General features: G+C 39.0%; 1 protein-coding gene across 2 annotated transcripts in view; it reads left to right on the top strand.

Moving 5' to 3' along the window:
- The window catches only part of LOC100081187 (glypican-5), a 700,670-nt gene that overhangs the window by 233,287 nt on the left and 445,635 nt on the right, over positions 1-21,748 (top strand). For both annotated transcript variants that reach the window (XM_029072823.2, XM_039913365.1), the window contains exon 5: positions 21,087-21,246. In XM_029072823.2, coding sequence (XP_028928656.2) covers positions 21,087-21,246 — 160 coding nt within the window. The remainder of the gene's footprint in view (positions 1-21,086; positions 21,247-21,748) is intronic.

The following is a 21,748-nucleotide window of genomic DNA, read 5'->3' as shown; positions in this document are numbered from 1 at the left end:
ATTTATTTGGATGGTTGCCAAAGTGTGAAACCGAACTTCGCAGATAGGAACCCTGTGGATTTTTCTTCATTGCACCAGTCATTTTTGCCTTTTCTCTGACATGAAAGAGCTAGTCCTCCATGTTAGGATCAGTGATTATTCATCCTTCATGTTTGTTAATCAAGGAAATCCCCAAAGCAGAAACTATGCCAAATCGCTGTATATTAAATTAATCTGAAGGTTTACTGATGTAGAACAGAATCTTCACTGAACTAAGGACACAACTAAATTATGGAAATGAAAAGTTAGTATCTTGTTTGAACCAAAGCTTCTAAATAAACAGGATCCTTTTAATTAAACGGATGGCATATCAAATAAAAGAACACATCCAGTGTTTGAACTGATGGCTTAGCCTACATTATGTGGCATTTTCTAAATTAGAGCTTAAACAAAGAAGCATAGGAAAAGCATACTGAATCATTGAAAGTTAAAATTTCTTCCTTTTGTTATTAATATAAAACTATTTTTACTATATTAACTTCAGAGGACAAAATGATGCGATTCAAATTACATTTGATCTTTGAGTAAATGTATGTCTCTTGAATTTAGGTAACTGAGATCTGTATATTGCAAGTGCATAGAGAAGCAGCTTGGATTAGTGGAAAGAGCACGGGCTAGGGAGTCAGAGAACGTGGGTTCTAATCCCAGCTCTGCCACTTGTCTGCTGTGTGATCCTGGGCAAGCCACTTAACTTCTCTGTGTCTCAATTACCTCATCTGTAAAATGAGGATTAAGTCTGTGAGCCCTGTGTGGGACAACCTGATTACCTTGTCTCTACACCAGAAGCAGCGTGGCTCAGTGGAAAGAGCACGGGCTTTGGAGTCAGGGCTCATGAGTTCGAATCCCAGCTCTGCCACTTGCTGGCTGTGTGACTGTGGGCAAGTCACTTAACTTCTCTGTGCCTCAGTTCCCTCATCTGTAAAATGGGGATTAAGACTGTGAGCCCCACGTGGGACAACCTGATTCCCCTATGTCTACTCCAGCGCTTAGAACAGTGCTCGGCACATAGTAAGCGCTTAACAAATACCAACATTATTATTATTATTATTATTATTAACTTAGAACAGTACTTGGCACATAGAAGCACTTAATAAATACCATCATCATTTAAGGTTCAGAATTTTGCTCCAAGAAAGTTTCCACACTCTATTTCATTGGACTGAAGAAGCAGCATGGCCTAGTGGATAGAGCACAGGCCTGGGAGTCATGTCATGGGTTCTAATCTTGACTCTACCATTTGTCTTACCAATTGGTGTGGAAGTGCCTGCTTTAATCAACTACTTTGTAAAAAGGGGCAATATTGGAGCAAAAAGTTTTTGAAATCTCTTTTGAGGGTTTTCTCTTTCAGAAGATTAATTGGCAAAGGAGGTACTTCAAGGAGAAGATACAGCAGTTTTGAAGTGCTTATAACAATGCTTTGCTCATTGTAAGTGCTTAACAAATACCATAATTAGTACTATTATTAATGACTCCAGATGCCTGTTAGTGGTGATTTTTCCACTGCTTCTTCTTATCATCTCTCTCATCTTTACCTTTCTCTTTTAGCCCCACAGAGGAATGATAGTGATGCCAAGTCACCAGTCAACCTTGCCATGCCAACTTTGGTTGCAAGTTATGACAATGACCCTTTTGTTGTGTTTTTCTTCTTGATATAATGGTAGCCCAGGAGCTAGGAAAATGCCTCATTCGGTTGTAAGCACACTTTAAAATGACAGAACATACTGATTCAAACAGAAAGCACATAGATAGTCCTTGGAGTGCTTTGCCAGATCTTCTGTGCTGTGATGGAAACATAGCTTTCCTCCCCAACTTTAAAGATAGTAGTCAAAACCTTGAACAGAAGAGGCATAATGGTAGTGGCAGTTGAAGAGTGAAATAATTGAGGCCTGGGTTTATACTCAGGATTGCTTCAGAGAGTCCCTGGGAGAAGAAAAGTCCCCTTACACTCAGAAAGCCACAAAGAATGTTTTCCCTTGGGCGGGCACCATATCATTCTCTTCCTATGGGAGGTTCCAGTGAGGATGTGCCCCAATTTCTATGTAGAGCCTAAATTATGGAGTTAATTACTTCTTATTTCTGAGAAAGGGCTAAAAGGTGAGAGATGGGTCACAAGTCCCTTTTCCTGACCGTGACCCACCTATATTGCACTTCTGCCATACTACCAATCAATCAGTGGTTTAGTGAGTCCTTACTGTGTGTACTAATTCTTGGGGGAGTATACCAGAGTAGGTAGTAGGTAGACATGATGCCTGCCCTTCACGGAGCTCGCCATTCCTTACAGAGACAGAGGAACTGTGAGTCCCACTTGGAAGAGGGAGTGTGTCCAAACATATATCTTTTACGTACGCCATGCTTAGTTACAGTGATTGGCACATAGTAGGTACTTAACAAATACAATTTTTATCCAAGAAAATTTCCCCTCCACTTTCCCCACAATTCTCCACTTGTGTTGTCTTATGCTGTTGAGTCGTCTCTGTCCCTTAGCGACTCCATGGACTTGTCTCTCTCAGAATGTCCCACCTCCATCTACAGTCATTCTGGTAGAGTATCCGCAGAGTTATCTTGGTAAAAATACAGAATTGGTTTACCGTTGCCTTCTTCCACACAGTATACTTGAGTAGTTACCCTTGTCTCTCTTCTGTGCCACTGCTGCCCAGCACAGGTGAGTTTTATAGCAAGATTGCCTTCCACTCACTAGCCACTGCCCATTCCTACTCTCCCTCCTGAAACCTAGACTGGTAGACTCCTAGAAACTCTCCAGGTGCAATCCTGATAGGGTACAATTCTCCACTCTTGTGTTTTTATTCAGCTGCTAGTGACAGGAGAGAGATAGCATAAACATAAGAAAACTCCATCTGGATGTGATAGAGTTAGGCTGTGAATGGATTACATGTGATTGAATGAAAAGCACCAATTCTTTTATCTTTAAATTGAATTATTATATAAATCAAATATATGGTGTGAATCAAAATATGTTTGGGAGCTAGTGGCATTATTTACAAAAACAGGATTTGGACTTCCAAGAAAGGTATATTGCAAGGCTTATGTATACAGTATATACAGCATAGGTTTTTATCAAAGTGGTTGAGACATATATTTGAAGAAAAGAATTCCTCAAAACATATCCTTTAACTCCATTTTCCCCAACTTTGAAGGGCGGCATATAAGTCTGGTGTATAAGTTTGGATAGGCCAACAGAACTGTGAAAAAGGAGTTAGTTCTTATTTGTTTTTTTAATCCTTTCCTTTGATGCGGTAGCACAAAGCTGAACTTATACATCTTTCAATACAGGGTAGACTCAAGATCATCATCTTTCCTGGCTATTATCTAATTGTTCAAAATATTTTAAAAAGTCATAAAATAGAGAAGTATTAATCACTCGGTATTTATTGAGTGATTACTATGTGCAGAGAAATACGACACAATTTGCAGATACATTCCCTGCCCGTAACAAACTTAGTAAGGACCAGAAATTGAATTTTGGGTTTTACAACAAGTAGATTTTTATGTTTGCCATAACTTGATGCATTTGTATATGTTAGTCATTGATTGTTAGTGATTCTCATTCATATATGATTTACTGAGCAAATTCATGCTGAAATGGAGAGAATGGAAGTAATAAAATCCTTTTCAGACTGAATGCTATATGAAATCCTTGTTTCAAAACCTCTAACTGCAGTTTTGATATATTATCTACATAGTAACTAGGGCTATGGATATATGCAATTGTGTTATGATAGATTGAAAAGTATGCAAAGCATGTACCCAAATGCTATTGTTATAGACGCAAAAAAGTTTTTATACTTTGTCAAAGTTCTGCAAAGACAAAACATGGCTTCCCTTGTTTCACCGGCTATCTTGGTCCAGGTTAGAGACCTACTGCCTCTTTCCTTTCCTCCTGCTTCTGCCTTATTCATTCTACATAAAGGCTTCTTTCCAAAGTCACTCACGACCTCCTATAATCCAAATCTAAAAACTCTATCCTAATTCTCTTCCACTTTATAGTCTTCTTGAGCCCTGTGGACTACTCTCTTCTCCTGGAAATACTATTTAGCTTTTTTTTTTTGAAACAGTTCTCTTTCGGCTTTCTGGGCATTGTGTCTTCATCTCTTTTGCATCTCAACTCTTAACTGTGGAAGATCCTTCAAGATTATGTTGTGGGTCCTCTTTTCTTCTCATTTTACAATCACATTTAGGGTGTTTATCCATTTAGGGTGTTTATCCCATGACTTTGTCTTACCTCGCTTCTGATGATTACTAAATTACCTTTCTAGTTCAATCTCTCTCTTCCAAAATCTTGTGTTTTTTCCTCTCTCCAAGACCTAGCTTTAAGAAATCCCACCAGTGCCTCAAGCTAAATGTCCTCTTCTCAACTCCTCATTTTCAATCCCAAATTCTCACCTCTCTTAGCTTTCCTATCACTGTAGATAACACCTTCATCATCCCAATCTCTGAAACCTGGGACCTTGGCATTATCCTGGATTCCCATCTTTTTTTCAGTCCCAATATTCAGTTTGTAAATAGTTTTTCTTCAACATTTCTAGGAATCACCCCTTTCTCTCCATGCATGTGGCAGCCATCTTGGACCCAATACATATCATATTCTGGATTGATTCCTGACAAACCTCTCTATTTTCAGTATCTTCCTTCTCCAGTCAAAACTTCCCACTTGTACCTGCTCATTTTCCAAGTCTTTCTTGTTTTTAATAGTATTTGTTAAGAGCTTCCTATGTTCCAGGTACTTTACAAAGTTCTGGGGTAGATTATAGATTAAGCAGGTTGGACATATTCTTAATCTCCATTTTACAAGTGTAACTGAGACACAGAGAAGTTAATTGATTTGCCTAAGGTCACACAGCAGACAGGTGTTATAGTCGGCATTAGAACCGAGATCCTTCTGATCCCCAGGTTCACGCTCTATCCAGTAGGCCATGCTTCTTCACACAGTATGCTTTTTGCACATTTTTTGGCATTCCTCAAAACATTCAAAAGATTACCCGTTCTTCACTGAAGAAGCAAAAACTCCTGAGCACCAGATTTAATGCATTCAATTGGCTTTCCCCCTTCTATTTATCCACTCGCTTCTCCCCCTGTATCCTAGATTATATTCTTTGTTTATTTGATGGAACCGAAAAAGCATGTGGTTGTTGCTGACTATATCGATAATGTATCCATAGAGCTACTTGAAGCTACTGAAATGGAAATGGGACCCTTCTGAAATATAAATCAGTCCTGCACTCTTTTCTGATAAAGCAGCCTGGGTCCAAAAATGTGTTAGGATAAAATGTACAGTGCAATGTTCAATGTACAAATACCATGTAGTACATTATACACATTAACTTTTTCAGTGAAATAATAATGTTGGTATTTGTTAAGCGCTTACTATGTGCAGACCACTGTTCTAAGCGCTGGGGTATACAGGGTGCCAGGTTGTCCCACATGAGGCTCACAGTCTTAATCCCCATTTTACAGATGAGGTAACTGAGGTACAGAGAAATGAAGTGACTTGCCCACAGTCACACAGCTGACAAGCGGCGGAGCCGGGATACTATTTAATGCCTCAAACGCTGTATTCAGGTACTAACAAAAATGAAAATAACACTAGTATCTTGAATGGCAGAACTAAAACGCACAGGCCGGGGAGTTAGAGGCCCTGTATTCTAATTCTGTCTCGCCACTTGTCTGAAGTGTGAACTTGGGCAAATCACTTAACTGTGCCTCAGTTACCTCATAAGCAGTGTGACTTAGTGGAAAGAGCACAGGCTTGGGAATCAGAGGTCGTGAGTTCTAATCCCTGGTCTGACACTTGTCAGCTATGTGACTTTGGTCAAGTCATTTAACTTCTCTGTGCTTCAGTTACCTCAACTGTAAAATGGAGATTAGGGCTGTGAGCCCAAAGAGGGATAGCCTGATTACCTCTATCTACCCCTGCATTTAGAACAGTGCTTGGCACATAGTAAGCACTTAACAGATACCATCATTATTATTATCTAATCTGTAAATTATGGTTTGAATACTTGTTTTCACTCCTAGTTAGACTGTGAGCCCTGTGTGGAGCAAGGACTATGTCTAACCTGATGGACTTTTATCTACCCCAGCACTTAGAACAGTGCTTGACACTTAGTATGTATTTGACATTTTAATAACTTAATTATGTCTCTGTTGAGGTCCAGTACTGCCAGGCAGACACGAAGCATCCCAGAGCCCAGAGGTTGACCCTACTTCCTGAAATCTCTTCACATGTTTTTTTTTTCCCAAACATAGCTGTTGGTATAGAATATGGTGTAGGAACTACTAACTGGCCCTGGAAGCATCATGAATGGGACCATCCATATTTATAAGTGGCACAAGACCCCAGTGTCTGGACCAATATAGGTTCCTCCTATCCTAGTTTCTACACTGGGTATTCCACTGAAAGTAAAGAATGGTACACTCACTTACTTCTGCTCAGCTCTGCCCCAGGACATGCCCTGGGATTAATATCCAGGAAGCTCTGCTTGGGTCTTTCATCTGTTTACATATGTCCTAAAGGGAAGAATCATTTTCCTTTCCTAACCCCATTTAATGCTTCAGAAATTTCCGAAGGTCATTTTTCAATTAATCCATTAATCATTATTTTTTATGTATGCCTACTGTGTTCAGTGCACTTTACTAAATGGTTCGTATAGTATAATAGCGGTGGTAGTAGTATTAAGTGCTTACTGAGCACAGAGTACTGTACTAAATACTGGGATAGAATAGTAGAAGTAATAGGCATGATCCCTGTGTTTAGTGTGGGATAGAGGTAGGCTACTCATATGTGAAATATAAATAGGAAGGTATTCTAATTGAAAGGATGGTGATAGTTGGAGATAGCAGCTTGTGAACCAATGTTGTTGTCTTTAAATAAAATGATCATATAATACCATAGCAGCCAACACTTGAATGAACAGAAATCCAAGATTGACAAATAAATTAATATCTATAAAAGGTCTAGATACTAATATGTATTAATGGTAATGTAGGAATTAGGTTTTAGATTTTTACATTACCCAGTATCAATAAGAACTTCAAGTTTTATATATGCCCCATGGTTAAGATATTCTTTTATCTAGTTTACAGAATTAAAACCGATTTTCAAGCATGAAAAGCAATAGAGAAATGGCAGTTCATAATTCCTCTTCATATTAATTGTGAGATGTATCATGAGCCTGGATCTCATTTATGTCATTGTAAATTTATTTTACTAGGTTTGTCTCCTAAACAAGTGCCAGAATTTGAATGCCTTACACTTTGTATGGAAAACAAATATTAGCTGTAAAGTGTTGACCTTTCAAAGAGTCTTCATTTTGATTGGCTGGTAGTTACACCCTTTCTTCCCAGATCAGTTAGGCTATAAAAAAGGCAAAAAAGAAAAACTGTCAGTCAATAAAAATGCACTGAATATAAAAAAGGTCAGGATAGTTTAGCTCACCAAGATTTCAAAAGTCTATTATTTTCATTCTTTGTATAAAAAAAGGCAATTGTAAAATATATGCTTAATCTTTTCTCATGATATTCTTTTATGTAAATAGGAATAGAGGAATATTGCCTTCAGTTAGGTCCTTGCTCCCAGTTCTAAATGGACACTTTATCCTATAGTTTTAAGTGAAACTTTTTACCTTGTTTGTACTTGCTGCTATTTTGAAAATTTTATATGATTTTAAAGAGTATTTCAGGAACACTGATTTGCAAATTGAATTCAAATGGAGACTGGTATACCACTCAGATATGCTGACTTCCCTGTGAGCAGAAAAGTTACTGAAGGAGACTAAATAGTGATGATAATAATTATGGTGCTTGTTATCATTTATTAAGCACTGGAGTAGACAAAAGATAATGTGGTCCCACATGAGGCTCACAGTCTAAGTCAGAGGAAGAAAAGTTTTAATCTCCATTTTCACATGAGGAAACTGGTCTTCGTGAATGCAAACCAACCTGCTGTACATGAATTAGAAGGGGGGTTTCTCTGTGAGCAGAGGCCTTAGGATTGGATACCAGGAGACAGATTTGAAATCAGATCGGTGCTTCAGCTGGCTTTAAAGATGATCTTTATGGGTCTAGAGTCTATACTGAAATGACAGTCGCCCATAGATCTTTCCAGCCATACATTGATTTTGATGAGCATAACATATGTGAAACACACACACACAAGAATACTTCACCTGTAAACTGGATAGTTTAATGCAGACCAGTTTGTGCCCTTGATAGATTTCAGGCCTACTGTTAATCTGTAATAATGTACTAACTTTGAAATATATGGCTTATTTCATCACAGTAACTCTGAGGCCCAATAATCAGCACATGACAACTCTCTGATGGTTGTTTCAAGGTCTTGGGATGATGTTCATAGGTTGCTGAGTGGAAAGAATTCACCAGAGAATAGGCAGCATAATCTAACACTAATATTCTGGAGCATATACGTTAGCTGCATTAATCACAGAACATCACCTTCACTTGACAGTGTAATGTGAGCGACACTTTCCTTCACCACTTACATGACAAGGTGTACCATTGGTTTAACCTTTATCCTTTGTTCATCTTCTATAAGCCAACCTACCTTATAGGTCCAAGTCACAGTACTACTAATGCAATCCAGTTCTCTCTTAAGAAAAATTGTCCTGTGTTTTCCAGCCCTTGCTATAATACAAATATCAGTGTCAGCACACTGTTGAAGAGTCAAAACTGGTGTGCCTTAAAGTTGAAATGAGGTATAAATTCAAATACATGGTAAGCACTGTTCATCATAACTAGAAATGCTGTAAGGTGAGGACTAACTAAATGTTTAACTTGGCAAATGGGGATTTGTTAACTTTCAAGTGAGAAAATGTGAAAAGATTGTTTAATTTATACAGCCCCCTTTGAATAAAGGCTACTTCCTTACCCTGTGTCAAAGTACTGAAAAGAACAAATTTTGGCTGGGAGACATTGCTACACCACTTGACTGCTCTGTGACCTTGGGCAAGACACTTAATATCTCTTTGCCTCAGTTATTTGGAGAAGCAGCGTGGCTCAGTGGAAAGAGCACGGGCTTTGGAGTCAGGGCTCATGAGTTCGAATCCCAGCTCTGCCACTTGTCGGCTGTGTGACTGTGGGCAAGTCACTTAACTTCTCTGTGCCTCAGTTCCCTCATCTGTAAAATGGGGATTAAGACTGTGAGCCCCACGTGGGACAACCTGATTCCCCTATGTCTACCCCAGCGCTTAGAACAGTGCTCGGCACATAGTAAGCGCTTAACAAATACCAACATTATTATTATTTGTAAAATGGGGATTAAGACTGTGAGCCCCATGTGGAACATGGACTGTGTCCAACTTGATTAGCTTGTATCTACCCCAGAACTTAGGACAGGGCCTGACACAAAGTGTTGAGCATATTACCATTAAGAAAAAAAACCCTTAATATGCATTTTAGAGACAATTTGCCTTTTAATAGCTCAAATAATATGGACCCAGCTCTATACTGATAGGTGTATTGAGCCAGGCTAATTTCTGGTATTTAATTTAGGTGTCTGTTTCTGCCTCACAAATTTATTTCCTAAACTATTTTAAACCAAATAATATAAGAACATGAGGAAAGATCAGGCAATGGTCCATCCAACTTAGTATACTGTTTCTAATGGTGTTAAAATATTTGGAAGAACTTCACCATAGTTTTTCTTCTTGACACTGATTGTAAAATTTACATATGTTGGGTAAGGATTGTCTCTAATTGTTGCCTAATTGTACTATCCAAGTGCTTAGTACCATGTTTTGCACACAGTAAGCACTCAAAGTATATGATGGAATGAATGATGGGAGCTGATCACTGGATGTAATTGTGGCTAAAATGACTGATGACTGGCTTCCCTTCCATTGTGCTTGCAGGTAAAGATAGATCCTAGTTGAACTAATTTGTTCTAAGATATTATTGTTATTTATTGAGTGTTTAAGTTTGCAGAACAGTGACCTGAGCACTTGGGAGAGAAAATACAGTGAAGTTTGTCTGCCTTCAGGGAGTTTACAGTCTTGTGGGAGAAACGGGCAATCTAGCTTTGGCCATGTATACTAATCTGCATTGTACGCCAATCTTTATCGGGCCTTTACTTGACAAGAGCATACCTTCTCTCAGTTGATGCTCACTGGCATTGTCTCAGCTGTCTGAACTCTACCAGGAATTCAACCTAATCTTCATGGCATTTCAATCAATCAGTTTTATTTTTTGAGTGCTTACTGTATGCAGATCACTGTATTAAGCACTTGAGAGAGTACAAAATAACAGAGTTGGTAGACACATTGCCTGCCCACACCATCTGGAAAAGATAAAGTAATGTATAAAACCAGAGATTTCATTCCAGAGTTAACTCTTCAGGAACCTCTATGTAAATGGTTCTCAATCTACCTTGCTAACCTGACTGTTCCCATTCCTTCTCTGTAATCTCACATTTAATCTTGGTTTCAGTACATCTTTTATATTAGGTGTCTCACACTTCAAATTCAATATGTCCAACACTAATCAATAAACAATTATGTTATTTATTGAGTGCTTACTATGTAGAACCCTGTACTAAGTGTTTGGGAGAGTATATTACAGCAGCGTTGGTAGACACATTCCCTGCCTGCAAGGATCTTACACTCCAGAGTAGGAGAATTCATTTTCCCTCCCACACCACCATTCTCCCTGCCTCCGAAGCCCACTATCTTGGCACTATCATTGACTGCTCCTTCTCTTTTAATCCATGGTCACCAATCTTGTCACTTTTCTTCCACAGCTTTTCCAGGATTCACCCTTTTCTTTTCATTCAAATGACCACCATTCTGGCCAGGTACTCATCATGCCTGATTACTGCATCTGCCTCCTTGTGACTTCCCTGCCTACAGCTTCCCTTCTTCATTGCATACTTTATTCCGTTGCCTGTTTCATTTTTTAAAATGCCAGAAAGAAAATGAGTGTATAAATACAGCTACTCTAAAAGGTAGAAACTCATATTAAAAAAAGAAATAAAAGCAAGAATGTATCATCCTTCTCTCTTTACATATGGTTAAAGATGAATTTTTGAACTATTTTATTACATTCTATTTTCTTAAGATAAAATTTCTAATTATACTTAATATAATTTATGCATACTTTTAATAGTTAATTTTGTATCAAATTTACAGAAGTACAAATGCTCTGAGTTTTTCATGGATATATTCTCAGTATTCAAATATAATTGGGATATGGTTTATAAATTTAGCCAACTCTTTACTGATGCTTACGTTATTTGAACCTTATATTTCTACTCTATTCCTACCCACACATTTTAAATTTCTTTCTATTGTTGAACTTGAGAACAACTATGTTTTTCAACCTCTTCTCAAATGGTTATTTACAGAGTTTTTATATTGACTATTTTTTTTCCTCTACACATACTTATGCTTCTGTATATGTGCATTTAGGTGTAAGAATGGGTTGATATATTGCAAGACATATCATTATATGATATATTTCAAAGAAAATTCAATTGCTGCAACCTCAGAGGATTTTTTAAAATGTGATGAATGATTTTCACTCTTGTGGTAAACACACAGGTACATGAACCATCTCTATTCAGATTTTATCAAAACTCTTTAGAGTGGTATTAGAGCAATAAACTATTGCTATCCAGTTAGCAGATGAAAAAAAATAATTTCATCACAAGATTAATTCACCAGCTGAAAGAGGTACACTTGCCTCAGAATCATTAGAAATTCCTCCCACCAAACCTATCATCCAAGATATAGTGGGTCCTTAACGAGCTTCCTGAAATAATTAAATATAAGCAGGAAGCATCAGTCACCAAAATAAATGATTTTTAGCTGATCAGCTGATGCTGTAAGTTGCACAGTACTAGGGGGAGAAGATGAACGTTGAGTTATATTCCTTGCCACATCCTCTAATGATGTTTCATTCCTATAGCTGTGATATTTGTAGCCTCTGAGGTTAGATGGGAACAACTTTTTTTAAAATGGTATTTTTTAAGTGCTTGCTGTCAAGCACTGTTCTAAGGGCTGAGGCAGATACAAGTTATCAGTTTAAAGTTGATCCCTGCCTCTTGAAGGGCTTACAGTATGTATGGGGTAGAACAGGAACTGGATCTCCATTTTGCATTTGAGGAAACTGAACCACAGAGAAGTTAAGTGACTTGTTCTAGGACACACAACAGCCAAGTGGCAGATAAGGAATTAGAACCTAGGTCCTCTGATTCCCAGGCTTGTACTTTACCCACTAGGCATGCTGCTTCCATAACTACTTCACAGGCCACTAGTCAGCTCTGTGACTTTGGGTAAATCGCTTAATTTCTCTGGGCCTCAGTTACCTCATCTGTAAAATAGGGATTAAGACTGTAACCCCCACGTGGGACAACCTGATTACCTTGTATCTTCCCCCAGCACTTAGAACAGTGTTTGGCACATATTATGCACTTAACAAATGCCATCATCATTATTATTATTAACTATTTGATAACCTTCAATCCTTTATGAAACATTACTCCAGTATATTTCTTCCACTGTGCAGATAACAAAATCAAACCAAGTAGTTATTCTTTGGATCTTTTAGATTACATAAGGAAGGTGGGAAGATTATTATGAATGCAATTCCAAAAGGAATTTGCATCTTGGATTAAACCATAGTTTGAATGACAACCAGGAGTTGGGGGAGGGCTTTGTATTTGTAACAGAGTTTTCTTCATCATCTCATGTATTTAAGGGAATAGACAGAAATGTTTTTACATTTTTAGTTCTTAGCAACAGCCAGAGGCAAAAAAGCATATCAGTAGGGTTTTCTTGAATCATCTGTCAATGTCAAATCTATAGTTAAAACATTTTTTAAAAAGCCCATGGGGGCTCAAGATTGGAACTTTGGCAAGATTTTTTTTTCCTTTCAAGATTAAAGAATAAAATATTAGAAAGCAATGAATTTAGGAACATTTAAGAAAGTGAAAAATATTGGTTCCAGAATAGCTTAGGTAACTTTTCCTTTAGTGAAAACAAAAATGGGAATCAGTTTGCCTAGTGGAAAGAATACAGCCCTGGGAGTCAAGGGACCTGGATTATAATCCCAGCTCTGCCATTTATCTGCTATGTGACCTTGGGCAAGTAACTTAACTTTTTTGTTTCTCAGTTACCTCATCTGTAAAATTAAGATTGTGAGCCCAGTGTGCGACATGGACTGCCCTGATTAGCTCATTTCTAACCCAGTGCATATAGTAAATACAGTGCCTGGAAAATGGTATGTCAACACTATCCAGGGAATCTGCCAGGCAAACTGGCAATAGCACAGCTGTGGGTATTATGGCCAGTGTCTGGCCATCCAAAAGGCCTTGTAAAAGATCCCCAAATAAATTATGGAGAAGAAATGAAGGGACTACATTTCCAAAAAGGAAAAAGGCCTAGCTCAAACCATCTTTGCCCCATGGCAAAGAATTTTTTTGGGTGGAATCAAACCTCTGAATCCTGAAAGCCTACTTTGGTTTTCATTCAAGGGTGCCACAACATGCTGCTGTGCAGTCAATGTGAAGATCAGGTCTGAGCTCCCCAAAATCACCCCTCCCCCTTCTGCCTCCCCCCCCAATCCTCTCCCCTACTTTCCCATATTTCCCTGCAGTTTCCTCAGAGGAGATATCCTCCCTCCTCACAAGTGCCACCCCCTCCGCCTTTGCTTTGGACCCCATTCCCGCTCACCTTATAAAAACCATCGCCCCTCACCTCCTCCCTTCCTTAACTTCTATCTTTACAGCTCACTCTCCAGTGGCTTCTTCCCCTCTGCCACCTGAAACTCAACATGTCCAAAACTGAGCTCCTTATCTTCCCTCCCAAGCCCTGCCCTCTTCCTGACTTGTTTATCACTGTGGATGGTACGACCATCCTTCCCATCTCTCAAGCCCTCAACCTTGGTGTCATCCTTGACTCAGCTCTCTCATTCACCCCACACATCCAAGCCGTCACCAAGACCTGTTGGTCTCACCTTTATAATATTGCCAAGATCTGCCCTTTCCTCTCCACCCCAACAGCTATTTTACTGGTACAGGCTCTCATAATATCCCGGCTAGATTATTTTGTCAGCCTTCTCTCTCATCTCCCTTCCTCCTGTCTCTCCCCACCCCAGTCTATTCTTCATTCCATTGTCCCGCTCATCTTCCTGCAGAAACACTCTGGGCATGTCACTCTCCTTCTTAAAAACCTCCAGTGGTTGCCTATCAACCTCCACATGAAACAAAAACCTCTCACTCTAGGCTTCAAGGCTCTCCATCACCTTGCTCCCTCCTACCTCTCCTCCTTTCTCTCTTTCTACTGCCCACCCTGTAGGCTCCGCTCCTCTGCCACCCACCTCCTCACCGTCCCCCATTCTCGCTTATCCTGCCGTCAACCCCTGGCCCACGTCCTCCCACGGTCCTGGAATGCCATCCCTCCTCACCTCCTCCAAACTAACTCTCTTTCCCCTCTTCAAAGCCCTACTGTAGCTCACCTCCTCCAAGAGGCCTTCCCAGACTGAGCTTCCCCTTTACCCTCTGCTCCCTCTGCTGCCCCTCTGCCCCCCTTCACCTCCCCTCAGCTAAGTCCCCTCCCCCCCCCACTCCTCCCCCTCTCCCTTTCCCTCCCCTCAGCACTGTGCTCGTCTGCTCATTTGTATATATATTTTATTACCCTATTTATTTTGTTAATGAGATATACATCCCCTTGATTCTATTTATTGCTATTGTTTTTGTCTGTCTCCCCCGATTAGACTGTAAACCCGTCAGTGGGCAGGGATTGTCTCTATCTGTTGCCAAACTGTACATTCCAAGCGCTTAGTACAGTGTTCTGCACATAGTAAGCACTCAATAAATACTACTGAAGGGATGAATGAATGAAGTTTGGAATAAAATAACATGGATATGGATCATATGGTCCTGTGTTTCAGACTTCATATGCAACATTTGATGAGAGGAAATTCAGTAAAACACTAGGGTATCTCTAAGATGATAGGCCCTATATAAACATTATAATTTTTGAATCCTGTCTTAACCAGTCACTCAAGGGAATGACAAAAAACAGCTGCCTAATAGAGTTGGTCTTTAACTAAAGTTCAAGCACAATTGTACTGGAGTCCTTGGGGACTCTTTAAAGTGATTGCTTTCAATCGGAGTTGGTAGTGGGTGGTGCTTTATGGAGTCGATTTATCTGTAAATTATTGCATTTTCATTCAAATTTAATAGTTATCTAATTACCCACATTATTATTTGGACTGGATCTCAGAACTCTCTTCCCTAATCTATTTCACAAAATACCATGATAATTTTAGTGACCTAAATGGTCAGAAGGAGTGGCATCAGTATAACATAGGCACATCTTCTGGTGTTTATACTTGGATGTAAGTTCATTGTCAAAATTGTCTCTGGGTAAAAATTTTATCTTTTGCATCATTATACTGGGATTGAATCCAAAATAATACTATTAATTCCTAAAATGCTTTTCAAGTTATTTCAAAGCCTTTTCAGATATCAGCCAACTAAACTTCCTAAGTCTGAAGAGTAGAAAAGCAAAATTTGTAGAAATAGTTATCTCTGGGTACCCATTGAAATCATCTGAGGCAAGAGTGCATCTTCTGACTAATTCTTCCCTGAGATTTAGCTCAGTTGTAAATAAAAGCCTGAACTTGAGCACCATAACAGAAAGCCCATATATCCTTGTCCCAATTTTTTTTACATTGAATAATCCCAAACAAAGGGGTTATGTCCTTAGAGAGGAGCACAATTTAAGAAAGTTGAGACTTTTTTGTCTATATCTCTGTGTTATTTAGGGCCAGAGTGAGTTCTGATGGGCCAGGAGAAGTGCAAGCCAGTGGAGCTATCCTTGGCCACATTTGTTTTGTTCCACCTTCCCTGCAGCATGCTTCCTTGGGCTTTCAAACCTGAATGAATTCCCCACCCTAATCCTGCTGGGTATGCTTTCAGTCTCTCACTCGCTACAAAAAAAAAGATGTAACGAAAAGAGGAAGATCCATTAGAATGCCATAGTGGGATTTTCTTGATAGCTGGAGGCCAATGTTAGCTGCAAATGATCTCCTTGAGACTTCAAGCCCTGACTTTACTCTTTGGTGGTTCTGGGGTATGTGTGTGAGAAAACATTTAGCTAGACATTGGCAACTACAATAGCACATGCTAGATGAACTGTAAACCTGGCATGAGTAGCAATTGTTGTCCCTCTTTCTACTATTTGAGATTCTCTTTTTGTTTAGTTGTAGTGTCCCCTTGCCTATTGCAATGGCTCCTAAATTCCTACCACTATCTTGTAATCCCTGCCTCTCTCCCCATCCATCCATGTCTCAGTTTGGGGGATCAGAGATGTGTGGGCAATGGCTTCTGAGCAGCTATTCACTTGACTACCTTGAAAAACACACACACACACACACACACACACACACACACACACTCTTCCTTTCTCTCACTCTCTCCCATTTCTCCTTCAACCCCTCTAGAAAGGGTATTGCAAGAACAAAATCAGTGCAGAGTTTGAATTCAGGTAAGCCAGTTATGGGTGGCTGACTCAGAGCATCAGATGTCACAGATCCAAGGACTCATAAACATTTCCATTGCAGATTTGAATACTGAAGGATTTCTGGGAGAGGCAACAGCTAGCAGAGTCTGAAAGTATCCTGCCATAACCTTCTCTTTTAGAGAAAAATCCTTGGCATCCTTCCTTCAAAGATGCTTGATGTTTAATGTTGGGTATAGCATTGTAGGTCAACATCGAAGGGAATTGTATCTCCTAATTCTTTTAGATTGTACTCTCTCAAGCACTTAGCACAGTGCTCTGTACATAATAAGTGCTCAATAAATACCACTGATTGAAGTCTTTTCATAAAATCCTTATTTATTTGTAAAGGTAGTACTGGTCAAGATGGAGCAAGCTTGGTTGCTGAGTAATATTATTTCCCCAAATCAAATTTTTCAAAGAAGTTTTGGATACATTTTCTACTTATTCCCCACTTCATTGCTGAATATTCTGGAACCCATTTCTTATGAACACAAGCTGAAAATGTCCTTTGAACAAAAAGTGAATGGGACAGGACTGAAAGTGATTTGTTAAGGGATCTTATTGATTATTTCCCAACAGCTTCTCTAATTTGAGTAGCATGAAATACTCTGGAGAAGTAAAAGGGTTATTTGGTCTTTAAAGTATTTTACTCACTTCACCTCATAATAATAAATTGGTATTTGTTAAGCGCTTACTATGTGCCGAGCACTGTTCTAAGCGCTGGTCTAGACGCAGTGGAATCAGGTTGTCCCATGTGGGCTCACAGTCTTAATCCCCATTTTACAGATGAGATAACTGAGGCACCGAGAAGTAAAGTGACTTGCCCAAAGTTACACAGCTGACAAGTGGCTGAGCCGGTATTCGAACCCATGACTTCTGACTCTTCCCACTGAGTCATGCTGCTTCTCTTTAAGTTCAGAGTCAGAAAATTATCTAAGGACCACTTGTTACCCTCTGTGTGTGAGCATGACTAAATATGTGTGATGGATACAGCCTTCCGCACTTTTTTTTTTCCACTTGAGGGTAGTTCCCTCCTGCATTAGTTTGTTCCATAGAGAACCTGTCCCATTCAGGATCTGTTTTTGTTTTTAAACTTGCCTTTTGGTCTGAACCCCCATCCCAATTGCTTCCTGCTAAGCTGGTGAGCTGGATGCTGTAATAGTAATAACTGTGTAATTTGTTAAGCACTTACTGTAGGGTAGATTCATTACAATCAGATCAGACACAGTCCACATTCACTCACATAGAGTTCACAGTGTAAGTAAGATGGAGGCATTTAATATCTATGTAAAGATGAGGAAACTAAAGTGTCTAAGCATCATGGCCTAGTGGTTAGAGCATGGGCTTGGGTGTCAGAAAGATCTAGGTTTAATTCCGACCCCACCACATGCCTGCTGTGTGACCTTAGGCAAGTCATTTAACTTCTCTGTGCCTCAGTTACCTCATCTGTAAAATGGGGATTAAGGCTGTGAGCCCATGTGGGACAGGAACTGTGTCCAATATGATTAGCTTGTATTTACCCCAGCGTTTAGAATAGTGCTTGACACAGTAAGTGCTTAGCAAATACCATCATTATTATCTTCATTATTATTATTGAGGCTCAGAGAATTAAATGATTTGCCCAAACTTGCACAGCAAACTAGAATTAGAAAATAGATCTTCTGACTCCATGATCTATGTACTTTCCACAAGGCCACATCCCTCTTCTATTTTACATTTGAAGATTGCCTTATCATATCTTAATGTCACAAATCCTTCTTGGCTAGTGTTGTCCCTTTTCATTTTGCTGTACAACAATAGCTAAGGTTTCCTCTTCCAACATTTTTCACATGTCCAAGTCTAGTGAAGCTGTGTGACTGTGTGTATTGCTTGTATGCTGGTGAACTGATTGGGTTCCAAGGGTCTTATTGTTCATAATTGTGTACCACTATTGAGTAACATTGATAAAACTACTCTATTAATAATAATTGTATTTAAGTGCTTAGTATGTGCCGAGCACTGTTCTAAGCATTGGAGTGGGTACAAAATAGTACAGTCTTTGGACACAGTCTCTGTCCCACATGGGGATCACAGTCCAGTTGAGAAGAAGAATAAGTATTAACATTTTACAGAGGAGGGAACTGTGGCACAGAGAATTGATAATTCTACCAAGTCTATTGTATTGTACTGTCCCAAATGTTTATACAGTGTCCTCAATAAATACCATTGATTGACTGAATGACTTGCCCAAGGTCGCACAACAGAGAGACCCAGGATTAGGCTCAGGTCCTCTGACGCCCAGGTCTACACTCTTTCCAGTAGACGACGCTGACATATAGGAAGTTGAACACCCAAGAATTTATATACCTTGAACATGATTTAGGGTTTTATTCCTCCGTTAACACATTTTGTTTTTCAGCCTGGCCTTTTTTATTTTATTTCTTATCCTTTATAGGTACATTGTGGGAAAGAGTACCATCTAGATAAAATTTAGTGGCAGCTTTATATTATCGGATTCTGATGAAAATCTTTGCATTTATGTAGGGGTTCCCAAGTATATAGCCTTGTCCCAACTTCTTTTTTCTTCCCCTGCTAGAGTATAAGTTCCTTGAAGACAGGAATAGTTTAATCTTATTCTCCCAACGGTTTATTAAAGTGCTTTCTACACAAAGCAATCACTCAGTGTATACCACTGACTTACTGATTACTGCCAGTGCGTAGTGTTGTGTGCTAGATCTGTAAGGTAATCACTGTTATATTTCCATTTGTAGGAGCACCATGAGAGCTCAATCATAACTGGTAGAGCCAATCATAACTGGTAGAACCAATCTTGAATTATTATCTGAAAGACTTATTTTGAGCTAGAAATGTTTCCAAGTTGATCAGTTGAGTATTTTGATTCCTATTGCCGATCCCTTGTCATATTTTCAAGCTTGCCAGTAAAGACTAGGTTGAACAGGACTAAACCTAGAACACAATCCTGATTCATTCTGAATATGATGGAGCAAATTAGAGAGAGCACTTTGAGTTTTGAGCCTAGCAACCATTCTGTCTGGATCTTAGTGAATTTCTCAGGACAGCACATCTACCTAGCAATTCCACAGCTCTGGACTGTTGATGTTTTAGTTGTATAGCAGTCTTGGTGTCGATCTCTGAATTTTTCCTGTGTGTACCAGACAGAAAAGATCATCGCTCCTATGCTGTATTTTGGACTAAACCTACATTGTGATTCAAGTAGGGCACAGATGAAGATGTTCTTTAGTCTTCTGTTCAGGAGGATCCTGGCTAAATGTTGCCTGTTCAGGCTACAATGGGAGAGGAATAAAATTAACTGGTGATATTTCAAACCAGAGTTCTGAGTGAAAAGAGCAGAACCAAGGGATGAGGCACAAAATGACAATGAATGCTATGCCTCAGAGACCAGAAAGGCAAGCAGGAAACAGTGCTATTTAATAATAATGAAAATGGTGGTATTTGTTAAGTGCTTCCTATGTGCCAAGCACTGGAGTAGATACAAGGTAATCAGGTTGTCCCGCATGGGGCTTACGGTCTTCTTCCCCATTTTACAGATGAGGGAACTGAGGCACAGAGAAGTTAAGTGACTTGCCAAAGGTCACATAGCAGACAAGTGATGGAGATGGGATTAGAACCCATGACCTCTGACTCCCAAGCCCGGGCTCTTTCCATTAAGCCATGCTGCTGTAGACAATTTAAGAAACTGCTTCAAGAAAGCAAGACAGTTTTCAAACTGCTGAGAAAAATGACATAAAAGTACTAGGAACAGGGGAGAAAGGAAGCAAGAAAAAATATGTAATTGGATGTAATGAATGCATAGAGAGAGGGAGAGAAGCCAAGGGATTAAAAGTTTACTGTGTTTCAGACTATTAAATGAATGTCTTAGTGACTTAAATGTAATGCTCTTTAAATATTCATTGTCAGTTAACTTTAGTATAATGAGATCCTTTTGATACCAAATCTTGAAAATGATGTTGATCAACCTCCGCAGCAGTTTTCATTGACTAAAACTTGGCTTCCATTTCCTTTTTACCCAACTCTGTACACACATACACAGATGGCAGGAATTTTCTTGGCTAGCCAATCCATATTGCAGCACGACATTGCAGTGGAATGTACAATGTTATTCAGATTAAGCATCTGCCAAATGCACTTATTGTACTGGATTTGATTATGATGCTCCCACCAAGTTTGTTGAGAAACACAGAATTTCCCAGCCAACTAACAATTGTGCAAGTGGGCACACTGCTGCTTGCAGCTAAATTGGTTTTAATTGACATTTGATTGGTTTATTATTCATTTCTACAACATCCTTTGTGCCTTATGCCCACAAGAGGATCATCCAATATAATTGTTCTTTTATTACTGAAAAGTTTCATTTTTGTGTGATTTATAAAGTTCACTTGACAAGTTGAGAGACAAGTTAGTTCATTCTTACTTTTCAGTGCTTTTCTGAACTAGAGTGTTTGCACATTTTTCTGAGGTCAATAATAATTCATTTCTCTCTCTGGACTTCAGTTGTTGCAGGGCAGAGCTATTCCAAAACATGAAAGATGGGATCTTTTCCAAATGGGCAGTGGTGGAAGTATAGAAGATCTAATCAGTGGAGACTGTGATGATGAAGATGGTTGTGGAGGATCGGGAAGTGGAGAAGTAAGGAAGATAAAAATTCCAAACTGTAAGTCTGAGATTCTAATACCATTTTTTAGAGTTCATTTGGAAAATACTAATGGTATTGTATATTTGGGCCACTGGGTTTATGTTGTTTTTATTTTTCATTTCTGAGATATTTGAAAAGTTGGAGGATATTCAGATACATTGAAATGGCACTGAGCCCAATCCTAGATAGATAAAATGAAAATAATTTGAGAGAAAATATGTTTTCTACTAAATGATATTTCACCGACTTGCAAATGAAAGTATTATGGGTTTGACCACTCACTGTTGGTAAGAGTGAAAATGACATCATGATGGCTGGGAATGATAAATTTTTATTAATTTAATTCAATTCAACTTTTATGAAAATGAATAGAATGATATGAGAAATTGCTAATTATGGTTTGGGAAAGATGCCATCAATCTGTAGATTTAGACATTTGAGGAAGGACTTCTCCCTAGAATGGACTTGGTCTCCTTGTTTACTTACTGGATAAACATTCTGAGAATGTAGTAGTCGGGCT

Source organism: Ornithorhynchus anatinus, chromosome 10, assembly GCF_004115215.2.
Source record: "Ornithorhynchus anatinus isolate Pmale09 chromosome 10, mOrnAna1.pri.v4, whole genome shotgun sequence".
NCBI lineage: Eukaryota > Metazoa > Chordata > Mammalia > Monotremata > Ornithorhynchidae > Ornithorhynchus > Ornithorhynchus anatinus.
This window is presented reverse-complemented; position numbering and strand designations above follow the sequence as displayed.